General features: G+C 42.2%; 1 protein-coding gene across 8 annotated transcripts in view; it reads left to right on the top strand.

Annotated features, from left to right (window-relative positions):
- Nucleotides 1-13,972, top strand: part of SH3D19 (SH3 domain containing 19) — a 183,734-nt gene that overhangs the window by 146,929 nt on the left and 22,833 nt on the right. For all 8 annotated transcript variants that reach the window (XM_081242302.1, XM_081242304.1, XM_081242299.1 and 5 more), the window contains 3 exons: nucleotides 5,660-5,775; nucleotides 10,915-10,976; nucleotides 12,057-12,321. In XM_081242302.1, coding sequence (XP_081098428.1) covers nucleotides 5,660-5,775; nucleotides 10,915-10,976; nucleotides 12,057-12,321 — 443 coding nt within the window. The remainder of the gene's footprint in view (nucleotides 1-5,659; nucleotides 5,776-10,914; nucleotides 10,977-12,056; nucleotides 12,322-13,972) is intronic.

Raw genomic sequence — 13,972 nt, 5'->3', positions numbered from 1 at the left:
CAATAAACAAATCCACCAATGATAACAAGTGCTAAAAACTATAGGAAAAAAAACAAAGAAAAAAATGGACAGACAGAACCCTAGGACAAATGGTAAAAGCAAAGCTATACAGACAAAATCACACAAAGAAGCATACACATACACACTCACAAAAAGGGAAAAAGGGAAAAAATAATATATATATATTTTTTTTTAAAAAAGGAAGAGAGCAACCAAATCAATAAACAAATCTACCAGTGATAATAAACTCTAAATATTAAACTGAGATAAACCTAAAACCAGAAACAAATTAGATGCAGATGGCAAACCCCAAGTCTACAGTTGCTCCCAGAGTCTCCTGCCTCAATTTTGGGATGATTTGTTGTCTGTTCAGGTATTCCACAGATGGAGGGTACATCAAGGTGATTATAGAGACGTAATCCGCTGCTCCTGAGGCTGCTGGGAGAGATTTCCCTTTCTCTTCTTTATTTGCATAGCTCCTGGGGTTCAGCTTTGGATTTGGCCCGGCCTCTGCATGTAGGTCACCTGAGGGCATCTGTTTCCTGCCCAGACAGGACGGGGTTAAAGTAGCAGCTGATTAGGGGGCTCTGGCTCACTCAGGCTGGGGAGAGGGAGTGGTACGGAATGCGGGGCGAGCCTGTGGCGGCAGAGGCCATCGTGACGTTGCACCAGCCTGAGGCGTGCCGTGTGCTCTCCCCGGGAAGTTGTCCCTGGATCACGAGACCCTGGCGGGGCGGGCTGCACAGGCTCCCAGAAGGGGAGGTGTGGATAGTGACCTGTGCTTGCACACAGGCTTCTTGGTGGCTGCAGTAGCAGCCTTAGCGTCTCATACCCGTCTCTGGGGTCCGTGCTGATAGCCGTGGCTTGCGCCTGTCTCTGGAGCTCGATTAGGCAGTGCTCTGAATCCCCTCTCCTTGCACACCCCGAAACAATGGTCTCTTGCCTCTTAGGCAGTTCCAGACTTTTTCCCGGACTCCCTTCTGGCTAGCTGTGATGCACTAGCCCCCTTCAGGCTGTGTTCACGCAGCCAACCCCAGTCCTCTCCCTGGGATCCGACCTCGGAAGCCCGAGCCTCAGCTTCCAGCCCCCATCCGCCCCAGTGGGTGAGCAGACAAGCCTCTCGGGCTGGTGAGTGCTGGTCGGCACCAATCCTCTGTGCGGGAATCTCTCCACTTTGCCCTCCGCACCCCTGTTGCTGCGCTCTCCTCCATGCCTCCGAAGCTTCCTCCACGCCACACCCCTCATCTCCACCAGTGAAGAGGCTTCCTAGTGTATGGAAACCTTTCCTCCTTCACAGGTCCCTCCCAGAGGTGCAGGTCCCATCCCTATTCTTTTGTCTCTGTTTTTTCTTTTTTCTTTTGCCCTACCCAGGTACGTGGGGAGTTTCTTGCCTTTTGGGAAGTCTGAGGTCTTCTGCCAGTGTTCAGTAGGTGTTCTGTAGGAGTTGTTCCACATGTAGACGTATTTTTGATGTATTTGTGGGGAGGAAGGTGATCTCCACGTCTTACTCCTCCGCCATCTTGAAGGTCCTCCCTTTGAGAACATTTAAAAGCAAGTTGTTTTCTCATAATTCTTTAGACAATTAGTACAGCAAATTTGTTTTTTTTTGTTTTTTGTTTTTTTTAAATTTATTTTTGGCTGATTGGGTCTTCGTTGCTGCATGCAGGCTTTCTCTAGTTGTAGCGAGCGGGGGCTACTCTTCGTTGCAGTGGACGGGCTTTTCATTGCGGTGGCTTCTCTTGTTGCAGAGCATGAGCTCTAGGCGTGCAGGCTCAGTAGTTCTGGCACATGGGCCCTAGAGCACGCGGGCTTCAGTAGTTGCAGCACACGGGCTCAGCAGTTGTGGCTTGCGGGCTCTAGAGCGCAGGCTCAGTTGTTGTGGCACACGGGCTTAGTTGCTCTGCGGCATGTGGGATCTTCCCAGGCCAGGGCTCGAACCCATGTCCCCTGCATTGGTAGGCGGATTCTTAACCACTGTGCCACCAGGGAAGTCCAATACAGTAAATTTGGTTTTTACTTCTCTTTAACATTGTCTTAGGCAAAGAGAATAGAGGGAGGCTGAAACTCAGAGTAATTATAATATCGTATGTTAGTGCCAGTAGTAAAGATTTGGTAGGAAAGTTTTGAAACTGATAGCAAATACAGTTGTATATGTCTGTCAGGAATGTATTATTCCAATGAGCATAATCTAAATATAGCTGTGTGTGAATTGTCTGAAGAGGAGTAGCCAAGAGTTATAAAAACATAACAGTGTATAAAAATATTATTTTAATTAGTATAACACTAAGTTTTGATACACTTCCTTACTTGATTTTTCAGTGTTAGAATAAATGAAATTTTGGATGAATTTTATTTACTAAGTACTGCAGATACATCTGATATTATCATAAGAGAGAAGCCAAGAGGGCCACAACTGTTTACCTTAGGCCCTAGAGATTAGAAAAAGCGTGAGTATGTATGCACATGCCTGCACATGCAGTGGGTTGCAGAGCCGTTCCTGGGTGATCACACAGCTTTCTCTGTGAGCCTCTGCTTTCCTTTCATTTCCTTCAGTGCTTTTGCACAGCCCAGCTGCATGCTTGCCTCTGTCTGACGAGGTTCGGCCACCCCGTTCCTGCCAACGGCAGAGCAAGTGTCCCAATGCTTCACCTGCAGCATCCCAGGGTGACATTGTAGGCATACCCTGGAAGGCCATGAAACTTAGCTTAGGGGTGTGGTTTCTCTATAAAATACTACCTAGAAGAATCACGTTGGTTTTAGTCTCTTGATGGTTTTATTAACTGACGGCTCTAAGCCAAGTAGTGAGAAGATTGAATGGAGTTTCTGTGAAGAATGAGGAGGAGAGAAAGTCAAGGGCACCAAATTCTAGTGGGTTCTCGCTTCTTAGGAGCTTATATGGTAGTGTTAGACTGAAGAACTGGTCGTGTGTTTCTTTTGACAGTATTATATAGCCTACAGATCAGTGACAGGACAGCTCATCGGGTTGTCGGCCAGCTCACTGTTACCTTGTTAAAAGTATTTGGGGGGGCTTCCCTGGTGGCGCAGTGGTTGAGAGTCCGCCTGCCGATGCAGGGGACACGGGTTCGTGCCCCAGTCCAGGAAGATCCCACATGCCGCAGAGCGGCTGGGCCCGTGAGCCATGGCCGCTGAGCCTGCGTGTCCAGAACCTGTGCTTTGCAACGGGAGAGGCCACAACAGTGAGAGGCCCGCGTACCGCAAAAAAAAAAAAAAAAAAGTATTTGGGATTTTAATAAGCTGCGTGAGATAGAATGATAATAAATATTACCTGAAGCTCATGTGGCTTTCTGTAATACAACTTTTACATTTAAATGTATTCTCCTGTTGTGTCAGGGTCCCCCAGATCCCCATGTTTGATGATTTGCTAGGAGGACTCACAGAATTTAGCATATAGTTGTGTTCGTGGCTGTGATTTATTATAGCAAAAGTATGCGAAGCAAAATCAAAGGAAAAAGGTGCCCGGGGCAAAGTCTGGAGGAAACCAGCACAAGTTTCTAGGAGTCCTCTCCCAGTGGAGTCACACAGGGTGTACCTAACTCCACTCAGATGTGAAATGTCAATCAGGGAAGCTCATTAGAGACTCAATACCCAGGATTTTTGTTGGGGGCTGGTTACATGGACACCTGTAGAAATTTTGGCATGTACCAAAATTCCAGATTGCCCAGAAGGAAAGCAGGTGTTCAGCATAAACCATATTCTTTTGTTTTATCTGTTCTAGAAATGGTGCAAAGCTTCCCAAAATCCAAGTTCCTAGGTGCCAGCAAGGACCAACCTTGTAACTCAGGCCTGCTATGTTTACTCTTTTCTACACACTTATAATTGGATTAATAGTCCTGAAATCCTGAGAAGGGTATATTGAGAAAGCACCTTTATTTATTATCCTGACAAAGCTCCAGGAACTATTAGAAGGCTGAGTTCTGTACTGCTATATGTGAGAGAACTGAAGTGCCAGTTCCTAGAGAATTCTTTCTATTTATATCAAAAACCAGTTCCCCAGAATTTTATTATTAGGATTATTAAGCAATGCATATATTGCTGTGGAGGAAAAAAAATAAGACTTTTGGTATCCAAAGAACTTGGAATGGACAGGAAAAGAAAGGAACAGCTTTGTGGTGCAAAACTCCTTGCTCTGAACCTGTCAGCTTCTTCCCCTGGGGACCTGTTTCTTCTGACTAGGATGTCCTTTCCCCAGATCTCTGCATGGCTCCCTCCTTCACTGTTCCTTTAGGTCTTTGCTCAAATGCCACTTTTCTCACTGAGCACTCCGCTGACCACATAGTTTGAAATGGAAAATCCCCACCTCCCCCACATACCCACACCAGATAATTACTATGTCCCTTCCTTCCCATGAGCTGTCTCCTCTCTGCTTTCATATTCTTACTGCTTTGTACCCTTCAGTAAGGAAACTGCAGCACAGAGAAACTCTTCAAGATGGCGACTGAGTTGGACCGTCCCTGTGTGTCTTAATTCCCCGCGCAGCACTGCCTCTCAACTAAGAATGCTCGTCTGTCTCTAAATCATTGTTTTCCTAGGAGCTGGCCTGGGTATTTTTCCCTTTTGAGAGTGTTTTCCTGTCTGTGGATAAAACAGGAACCTGACAAATCATCCTGTTGTTTTGTTATAGGTTTTTCATGTGAAATGGAAGCAGAGAGTGTTCATTTGAATGGGAAAAATTCCTATCTCCTTTAAATGCCCGAACCAGTAAAAGGTGGCTTTAGCCTTTTTTAGTATGTTACAGTCATCCTCTCTCCAAGTGTTTTGCACACAGATTTTAATTAGCTGTCACTAATTAAATCTGGTCATCTTTGTTTTCCTCTTTTTAAAATAAGCTGGGAGTGCACTATCTCTGGGTTAAGGATGTAGTTTGGATGTAAAGTTATTGCTTGTTAAAATGGGAGCAATTAAGCCCATTAATCTGGAGCTAATATATTAGAAAACACATTTAATTATTTGGATGGGGGAGGGTTGGATACACCACCTATTAGGAAGGAGCATGCCTTACTACAATGAGTACAGGCTTTTGGTTTCAAACCCATCTGACCATTAGTAGCATTAAGACCTGGCTAGCTCATTTATTTTCTTCTCAGCTTCAGTTTCTTCATCTGTAAAATGGGTAGGATATTATCTAGTATAGTGCTGTCCAATATGGTAGCCAATAGCCACATGTGGCTACTGAGCACTTGAAATGTGGCTAATGCAACAGAGGGACTGAAATTTTAATTTTATTTAATTTTAATTAAGATTTAAGTTTAAATTGCCACGTGTGGCTACTAGCTAGTAGACTCAACAGATCTAGCACTTAGATTGAGGTTGGTTTGGAGAAATGTATATGAATAAAGTGCTTTAACTTAATGCATGGCCCGTAGAAGTTTCTCAACAAATGCTGGCTTGCTGTTATAATTATTTAGTATTATTTTTAATCTCTATAAAACATTTGGTAAAAATTAACCGATGCCTACTAACTCACCAATTTTCTGAAGTTTGCCAGAATATCTTTCTCATTTGCTTAGCTATCCATTCTTTGTGTGGATCTTTTACAATAGCTATTTTCCTAATAGGGAACCAAGCTGTAATTATTTCATCCCTTGAAACCCCAGAAGACTAGAAATTATTGATTAATTAATTACTGCTATTTTTCCAGGTTCACATGAGGAGGATCCACAAAGCCCACCTCCTCTCCCTACTGAAAAACCTATTGGAAACACCTTCAGCACAGTATCCGGAAAACTCGGTAATGCTAACAGAACTAGAAACTTGGTAAGTGGTCATTATAGGTAATCTTAGGTTGAAGACTAAGCTATGCACTAATTTTAAGTAATCAGCTGATGTCTAAATTATTTTACTATTGGCCAGATAAAACCAATTTCTAAGCTCCATGTACTTATTTAATACTTTTAAAATTCCTATAGAATAAAAGAATTAGGCTAATTCATTGTACTTCATCATAAAATAATTTGCCCTATACCTATATTATGGCATTGTCTTTTAAATAGCACTAATAATGAGGAAGTTATTGAAAATCTCTAAAAACCTTTAATTTTTGTGGAAACAGATTTAGTTCAATTATCAGGTTTTATTTAAAATACCAAATTAGGGACTTCCCTGGCGGTCCAGTAGTAAGGAATCTGCCTTACAATGCAGGGGACGTGGGTTCGATCCCCGGTCAGGGCACTAAGATCCCACATGCCGCATGCAGGGCAACTAAGCCCACGCACCACAACTACTGAGCCTGCGCGCCTCATCCAGAGCCCGTGTGCCTCAAACTACAGAGTCCACGTGCCCTGGAGCCCACGCACCACAACTACAGAGCCCATGCTCCCTGGAGCCTGCATGCCACAACTAGAGAAAAGAAAACCCACACACCTCAACTGGAGAGAAGCCCGTGCACCGCAACAAAAGATCCCACATGCCTCAATGAAGATCCTGCATGCCACAACTAAGACCCCATGCAGCCAAAAATAAAATAAATAAATAAATAATAAATAGATCTTTAAAAAATAAATAAAATAAAATACTGAATTAGTGACATAATTTTAAGATAATTATCATAAGAATTTGTTCATCTGAAATTTAGGAGAGAATTATTTTTTAAATTTAAAAAGTAGTGCTTTATCATGTACTTGTTAACAGATGGTAAAAAGTGTTTTTTTTTAATTTCAACCTCAATACTGTTTTTCCATACTTTTTCAACTTCCCATATGATAGATTATCTTTAAGGTTTGTTTCAAAAGAAACCAGTTCTTAAAGTCTTTGAGCCAAATTTTCAGTTCAAATTTCATAATAGTTTTACATTTGTGCATTAACTATGCTATTATACACGCAAACCCATCTAATCATCTAGTGAAAAGAAATTTCTTTGAATGAGACATTAAATTGAATTAGCCAATGTCAAGTTAATGAGATTTTTCTGTAGGCTGAATTAAAATTTAGTGATCACTTGCATTTCAAAATACTTGGTAATAAATTTTTATTAAAACTGGGCTAGGGACTTCCCTGGCAGTCTGGTGGTTAAGACTCCACGCTTCCAGGGCAGGGGGTGCGGGTTTGATCCCTGGTCAGGAAACTAAGATCCCACATGCCGTGCAGCAGAGCCAAAAAAAAAAAAAAAAAAAAAAACTGGGCCAAGATGACCCAAAAGAGGATGATAGGGCTCCCACCATACTACTGTTGAATGGGAAAATCCCAAATTTCTATAGAGGAAGAGTTACTTAAGAAGGTTACTGGCTTCTTCTGCTCTAAAGGGTTGTAAAGAAGAATGAGAGGATGATGAGTAGGCATACAAAGCATTCACTGAGTCATGTCATGGGCTTTGTAAACCCATAAAGCTCTATTAAAATATTAAGTATTATTCCATTTGGTGTTAAGCAGTCCACAAAGCAACTCAAACATTTTAGAAAAAACAAGGAAAGGAAGTTAGAATAAACTAAGCCATCTGGAGAGGGACCATATTCATAACTGTTTGTATCTGGCATAAACAACATGAGGGAAATCCTGTCCTGCGCTGTTTACAAAGGGTGGAGGCCGGAGGGGGGCGCGGTCAAAGCACTCTGTGCTGTACTGTAATGAATACATACCATAATAGACACACTGGGTCTGAAGGAAGAAGACAAGAGAAAAAGACCCCAAGTTAAATGATTTGGCTGAAGTCATGCACTTAGATTTCCAGGGCCCAAAAGTCAAAACTATGCCTGAGAAATTCCTTTGGTTTCGAGAATTACAGTTACTGAGTGAATTTTAGATCAGAGGCCAGAAAGGCTTCAGGTGTTGGGGAGGGTCTCTAGAAAGAGTGCTTCACCACTGTGATGACCCATGAGGAAAGGCACGGTCTTTGAATGTTGTGTCTTCTGATGAGGCACAGGACAAAGACCCTTGACTATTTCTCCTGCCTTGAGTGCCGGGGAACTTTCCATCACAGGACAAGGTGGCTGTAGTTGCAGAATCTCACTTTCTTTGCTTAAACGATGAGGGAATCCAGGGTGAGGAGCCACTGGCGCTATTCTGTCCGCAGGAGCAGACGCTTCTGTGGAAACCCAAGGCTCCCAGAGCCGCCCACAAGGCGGCTGCCAGCCGGTGCCAGAGGAGAGTCAGGGGACGCTGCCCAGAAGGTGGAAGGAGTCACAGCTGCAGCGTAGGAGATGGCTAATGAATTCAGGACATGAGAAGTGGTACCAATTCCTGGAGAAAAAAGAGAAGGCACATCTTCAGAGGCTGCTCAGTGATTCCAACAGACAAGAATGTGGTTTTGGAAGAAATATCTGTTTTTTGAAAAAAACAAAACAAACAAAAAAACGGGGAATTATTTTGAAGTTAGAATATAAGAAACCATTCCAAAGAACATGAACAAAAAGATGGCATCTGCGGGGCAGTACAAGCCGAAAAACCAACTTCACCAGGAGCTAAAATGCTTACCCGACCACATCAGAAGCCAAAGTTCAGGGGTGTCAGAGCTAGAGAAAAACTACAAAAAGCAGGTACAGAGGCACTCCATTCATGTGTGGACTGTTGAAGAGCAGGAAATCCCTAATCAGTAATCTTCCAAAGACTGTCAGCAGACCCTGCACACAAACCTGGACTTGAGCAAACACGAGACAGTGGCTCCTACAGGAACCAAGCCCCTGCTCTCAGTATTTGACGTGTGTCAGGTGCAGCAGTGCCTTTTGGAATGTGCCTAACAGTCCCGGGGGATTTGAGTGTGCTGCCTTTTTTTCTGATTTATTTTTGCTCATTATAGAAAATTGAGACATTAAAAATATATTTAAGATTTCCCATAAAAGTAAACCAATCAGAGAAAACTATATTTAGTACAAGATTTGCATTATATGGTATGTGTTTATTAAAGTACATCGTCTATAACTTTCCATGTCAGATTTATATATCTATATTTTAAAAATTCTGCCCTTAATTATTAAGGTGTCTAACAACTGTAACTTTAAGGAAAGCTATAAAAGTTCCTACCTATCTGCTAGAGTGTTTTTCTCTTTGCTTGTTTTAATTTTAAAGGCAGCCAAAGAAATAAATGAGTTTTTCAAGTATCATAGCAGTATTTGTCAGGGGGCACATAGGCAGCAGTGTATTTATAAGGCATGGATGATAGTCTGGAATATTGCAGGGTTTATGAGCTGGTGACTTGCCTCACTACATTAACTGAGTTCATTAGTGAAACCAAGTTTTAAGGGCAAACTTAATTTGTTTTTCAAAATGGGACTATAAAACACTGAAACATATTCAAGTGATCGCAGTTATTAGCAATTAATCATTTGGTATTTAAGGAAAACTTGTAAATATTCAGTTTGAATTAAAAACCATAGAAGTGAGTTTTAACTCATTTGTAAGATAAGAAGGGGGAAAACAGCCTGAATTAGCCCAAAGATTTCCAAGCTAGAGTTAAACCTCTTTTACCAAAAAAGGCAGTATATGGGCTTCCCTGGTGGTGCGGTGGTTAAGAATCCGCCTGCCAATGCAGGGGACACGGGTTTGAGTCCTGGTCCGGGAAGATCCCACATGCTGTGGAGCAGCTTAGCCCATGCGCCACAACTACTGAGCCTGCGCTCTAGAACCCACGAGCCACAGCTACTGAGCCCACGCGCCACAACTGCTGAGCCCGCGCGCCTAGAGCCCATGCTCCACAACAAGGGAAGCCACTGCAGTGGGAAGCCTGCGCACTGCAACGAAGAGTAGCCCTTGCTCGCCACAACTAGAGAAAGCCCATGCGCAGCAGCGAAGACCCAATGCAGCCATAGATAAATAAATAAATAAGATAAATAAGATAAATAAGATAAATTAAAAAAAAAAAGGCAGTATAATTTTAAAGAGCTGGTATTTTTCCCTCTCAGGTGGTCTTGGAGAAATATTATTTCCTGGAGGTCAGTGGTGAGGGCTTAGAAAGTAGGAAAGGTGAAAAAAGAGGCTCAATCAGAATTAGAAGGATTTAGTGAAGACTTTTCCCTAAAAAACAGAAGTCTTGGCTTTAAGATCCTTTGACTTCTCATTCAACAGAATATCTGAAAATGTTTTCCATGTATTATACTCATTTCCCAATCCCTGAACCATAACATGTTCGGAAAACCTATTTAATTAGCACAGTTTGAACCCCTTCTGAAGAAATCTTCCTGTTGATCCTCGTACTTCCAATTTCTCTCATCTACTTTCAGGCCAAAACATTCCAACTCTCCCTATCTTTTGTTTTTCACACTACCTCCCTTTGCTTTTTCCTACAAAATTCTTCTCAGCACATCCAGCCTCTTTGCTGTAGTGGTACAAGCTAAGCTCTCTGCTTTCTCGGGCCTCTTCTGTTCTTCCTCACATGCCTTGCTTTCAGGCCACCCCTTAAGCTTCTGTTGTGTTCCACCTCCTTCCAGTTCAAAACCCACCACACAATGTGGAAACCATCCAGTATGAGAGATCTGCCTGTTCTAAGCAAAACGAACTGATCACCACCTCACTTACTATGTGTTTAAACTTAGGAGCACTGCATATCTTAAATGTTGTCATGGGATAAATGAATGCCATACTTTTAAAAACTTCCCTACAGTGTCTGCTTAAATTGCTGCCGTGTAACCCAACATGATTTCAACAGCATCCTTAATTCCTCAGAACATGCTGGATGTGTAACCATGCAGTGCAGTTGGTTGGGCTGGTGTCCACAGTAGCAGGACACCCCCCTCCCTGCCCAGCCTCTTCCTCTCTGTTTTCACTTGCATTGTGACATGGACAGTGTAGGTAGGAATGAGAAATGAGTTAATATTACTTAAGACTAAAAAACTCCTTTAACCTCCTTTCTGTAACTCAGCTACATTTCCACTTTATAGATCCAGCCAAAAGGTTGTCCATAATTCCTCTTGAAAAGCTCTTGTTTCAGATTCATCTTAACGAAAAATCCTTCTCTGATACTTGCAGGAATCTGACCATGCTGGTCAGTCAGGAGGTCCTGTGCGAGGACCCCCAAGGTTGCCACCGAGGTAAGTAAGCTGGGAAAACTTCTAAAAAGTCAGTTAGAGAAAAACTAATGACTCTGAGACTGGACTCTCTTTTCTATCACGAAAACTGAGTGTGGCTGGCCTTCGATCTTCTTGTAGAGATACATTTACTCACAAGTTCACTCAGGCCACTAGCCCACAGTCTGCTTCTGACAGCAGGTGTGGGAGTCTCTGCTCCTTGTTTAACGCAATCCAAAAACTCACAGAGCACAAACATGGATATCTATTACTTTTCCTCAAACAAATGAACAAGACTCCTTTCTGAACCTAAAACAACTCCACTTCGGGAACACACACGCACGTATACACACACATGCATACATACACACACTCATACACATACACACACACTCGCTCGCTCTCTCCCTGTTCCCAGAAACCAGCCTGGTTTTTGGCATTTCCAAAGGGAGACAGGCCTCGTGAGCTCAGAGGTGACCAGCCCTCCTGAGTTCCAGGGCTGTTTAGACAAAAAAATGTGATGTTATCCTAAGACATTACTATGTTGGAAATTATTTTTATCATAGGGATTAAGGAAAGGCTTTCAAAGTAATAATTGTCCTGTCCCATTTTCAGAACTAGCTTTCTTTATATTAATCTAAATTAGTGTTTTAATAATGATTCCTATAACATGAATATTAGGGGAGTTTGACGTACCTTTTCTAATCATGTACAAGACTCCATCACGTATACCAGATATCTTATTATAAGCTTTTCATCTCAGACTTTGGTAGAAAGTGCTTAGTTTTCTGAAACAGTCATGGTGTGTTTAAGAGCTAATGGGGCCTTAGAGAACTCATGATAGTAAATGCTTGTTGGTCTTGAACTAATGAATCTGTAGTGCAAGATAAGAGGAAGCTGGAACATCATGGCACTTCTTCAGATAATATAATGTTTAATGCAGCAGTCATTTGCTAAAAAACAGCATAGCCTGCATGTTTCAGTAAATGGTATTTACACTAGCAGAACGCTGTGTGCGTGTGTGTGTGTGTGTGTGTAAGAAAGGACAAAACAGAACCTACTATTGATCAAACACTGACTCACAGCTACCACGTTGACTTTCAGACCTGTGAATGGAAAAGTCATACCAGCTCGACAGCCTCCTCCCAAGGGGGCCCCTGAGAGACCACCTCCCCCCAAACTTCCTGGAACCAGAGCAGCAAATAAAAAGCTGCCTTTTAATCGGTCTTCCTCCGACATGGATCTTCAGAAAAAACCAAGTAACCTGGCACCTGGACTCTCAAAAGCCAAGAGTCAAGTCCTTAAACATCAAGATCCAGTGCTGCCCCCTCGCCCCAAACCAGGACACCCTCTCTACAGGAAATACATGGTAAATTTAGCTTTTAAGAATGTTTGTGGTCAAGAGGTTTGTCCTAAAGTATACGTAAGACCCTTATTCCTTAGAAAAAGATGATGAGACCACTGTGGAATTGCCCCTTGACACTGAGTGCTTTAGACAAGTAGGCCATGTTAAAACCTAGGTCTTTTAAAGCAGGGTTTCATTATTAGGAGAAATATAGGAGAAGGAAGCAGGGAAGACAAGGATTGCCACCTGCTGTCTGGCTGGACCAAACAGAAACTCTGAAAAACCTGACCCAGTAGGTTACCCTGATGGGAGTATCTCTGCCAGATATTATATTCATATCTTGATATCATTTATATCTTATAGCTACCTTGCCCACAGAGTAAAATTTGAAGTAGAAAGAAAGTTCTTATTAAAATGGATGGTTTTTCTCTCATTTTCCAGTTTTGTAAACCTGATTATCATGGTCCATTTAATAGTTACCAGTTAGAAGTTTTCATCAATAATTGAGATAATTGAGATATTAATTTTGTTCCTTTTGAATGTTTTGCTCATCATATGACCTTAAGGCTTTGTCTTCGGAGTTGATGTGCTCTCTCTATTTTGGTCAGGTTAACCTGATGAAATCTAGAACAGATTAAAATGATAAGGAGAGCAGGAGTGTTGGCACTTTTTAAAACAAGTGTACAACAGTAGATCTTAACAAGAACAGAAGTTATTCATTTCATATTGTTCTACATTTCCATCATTGAGCTGGAAATTGTTTTCACTTTAAGCAATTTAGGATTTTTTTTCATCTTCCTAAGGGAAGGGTGTAGACAGATAAGAAGGAGGTAGGATATTCATATATATTCATATTCATTTAAACTGATAAAATTTTACTTGCTAAAACCCAGGGGTGTACTTTGGGATAGGATACTTTAAAATAATTAATAAATAAAAGCAGTAGCTGATGTGTTGAATACTTATAAGCCAGGCATTCTTCGAAGCACTTTATATGTAAATAACTCATTTATTCCTCACACCAACCCTGTGAAGTAGATACTTTTATTATCTCTGTTATACAGATGAAGAAGATAAGACTCAGAGAGAGTAAGTAGCCTGTCCAGCGTCACACATCCGGTAATGGTAGAGCCAAGATTTGAACACAGACTGACTGGCTCTGAGCCCATGCTCTTTACCATTAGGCCATACTAAGAAAATAGTGTTAGTGGGGCTTCCCCAGCGGTCCAGTGGTTAGGACTCTGCGCTTCCACTGCAGGGGGCACTGGTTCGATCCCTGGTCGGGGAACTAAGATCCCGCAAGCCATGCTGTGCAGCCAAAAAAAACCCAGAAAATAGTGTTACTAACTGTAAAGTCTCTGCTTGCATTGGCTGTTCCGTGTCAAGAGCCTCACTTGGGGGAATGAGATTTTGCTTATAAGTCTTAGCATAGCGGTATAATGTCAACAAAGCATTTGAACAACTCAAAGAAATTAATAAATTCAAAATGATGGTATATTAGTGTGTCTCTTTATGAAATAATTCCTTAAATCTCTCATTGTTCCTATGGCCGCCCCACCATTAAATGGCTAACCAGGGTAACCTGGGTACCTTGGGCGCCCTGGTGCTCTGACAGAGATGCTGGGGAGCAGCACGACCCGCCCCAGCCCCCCAGGGCCACACCCTCGTACTCTAC

The sequence above is a fragment of the Mesoplodon bidens genome (genome assembly GCF_964165515.1).
Source record: "Mesoplodon bidens genome assembly, chromosome: 1".
NCBI lineage: Eukaryota > Metazoa > Chordata > Mammalia > Artiodactyla > Ziphiidae > Mesoplodon > Mesoplodon bidens.
Note: the sequence above shows the minus strand (reverse complement) of the source record. Positions and strands in the feature narration are given on the sequence as shown.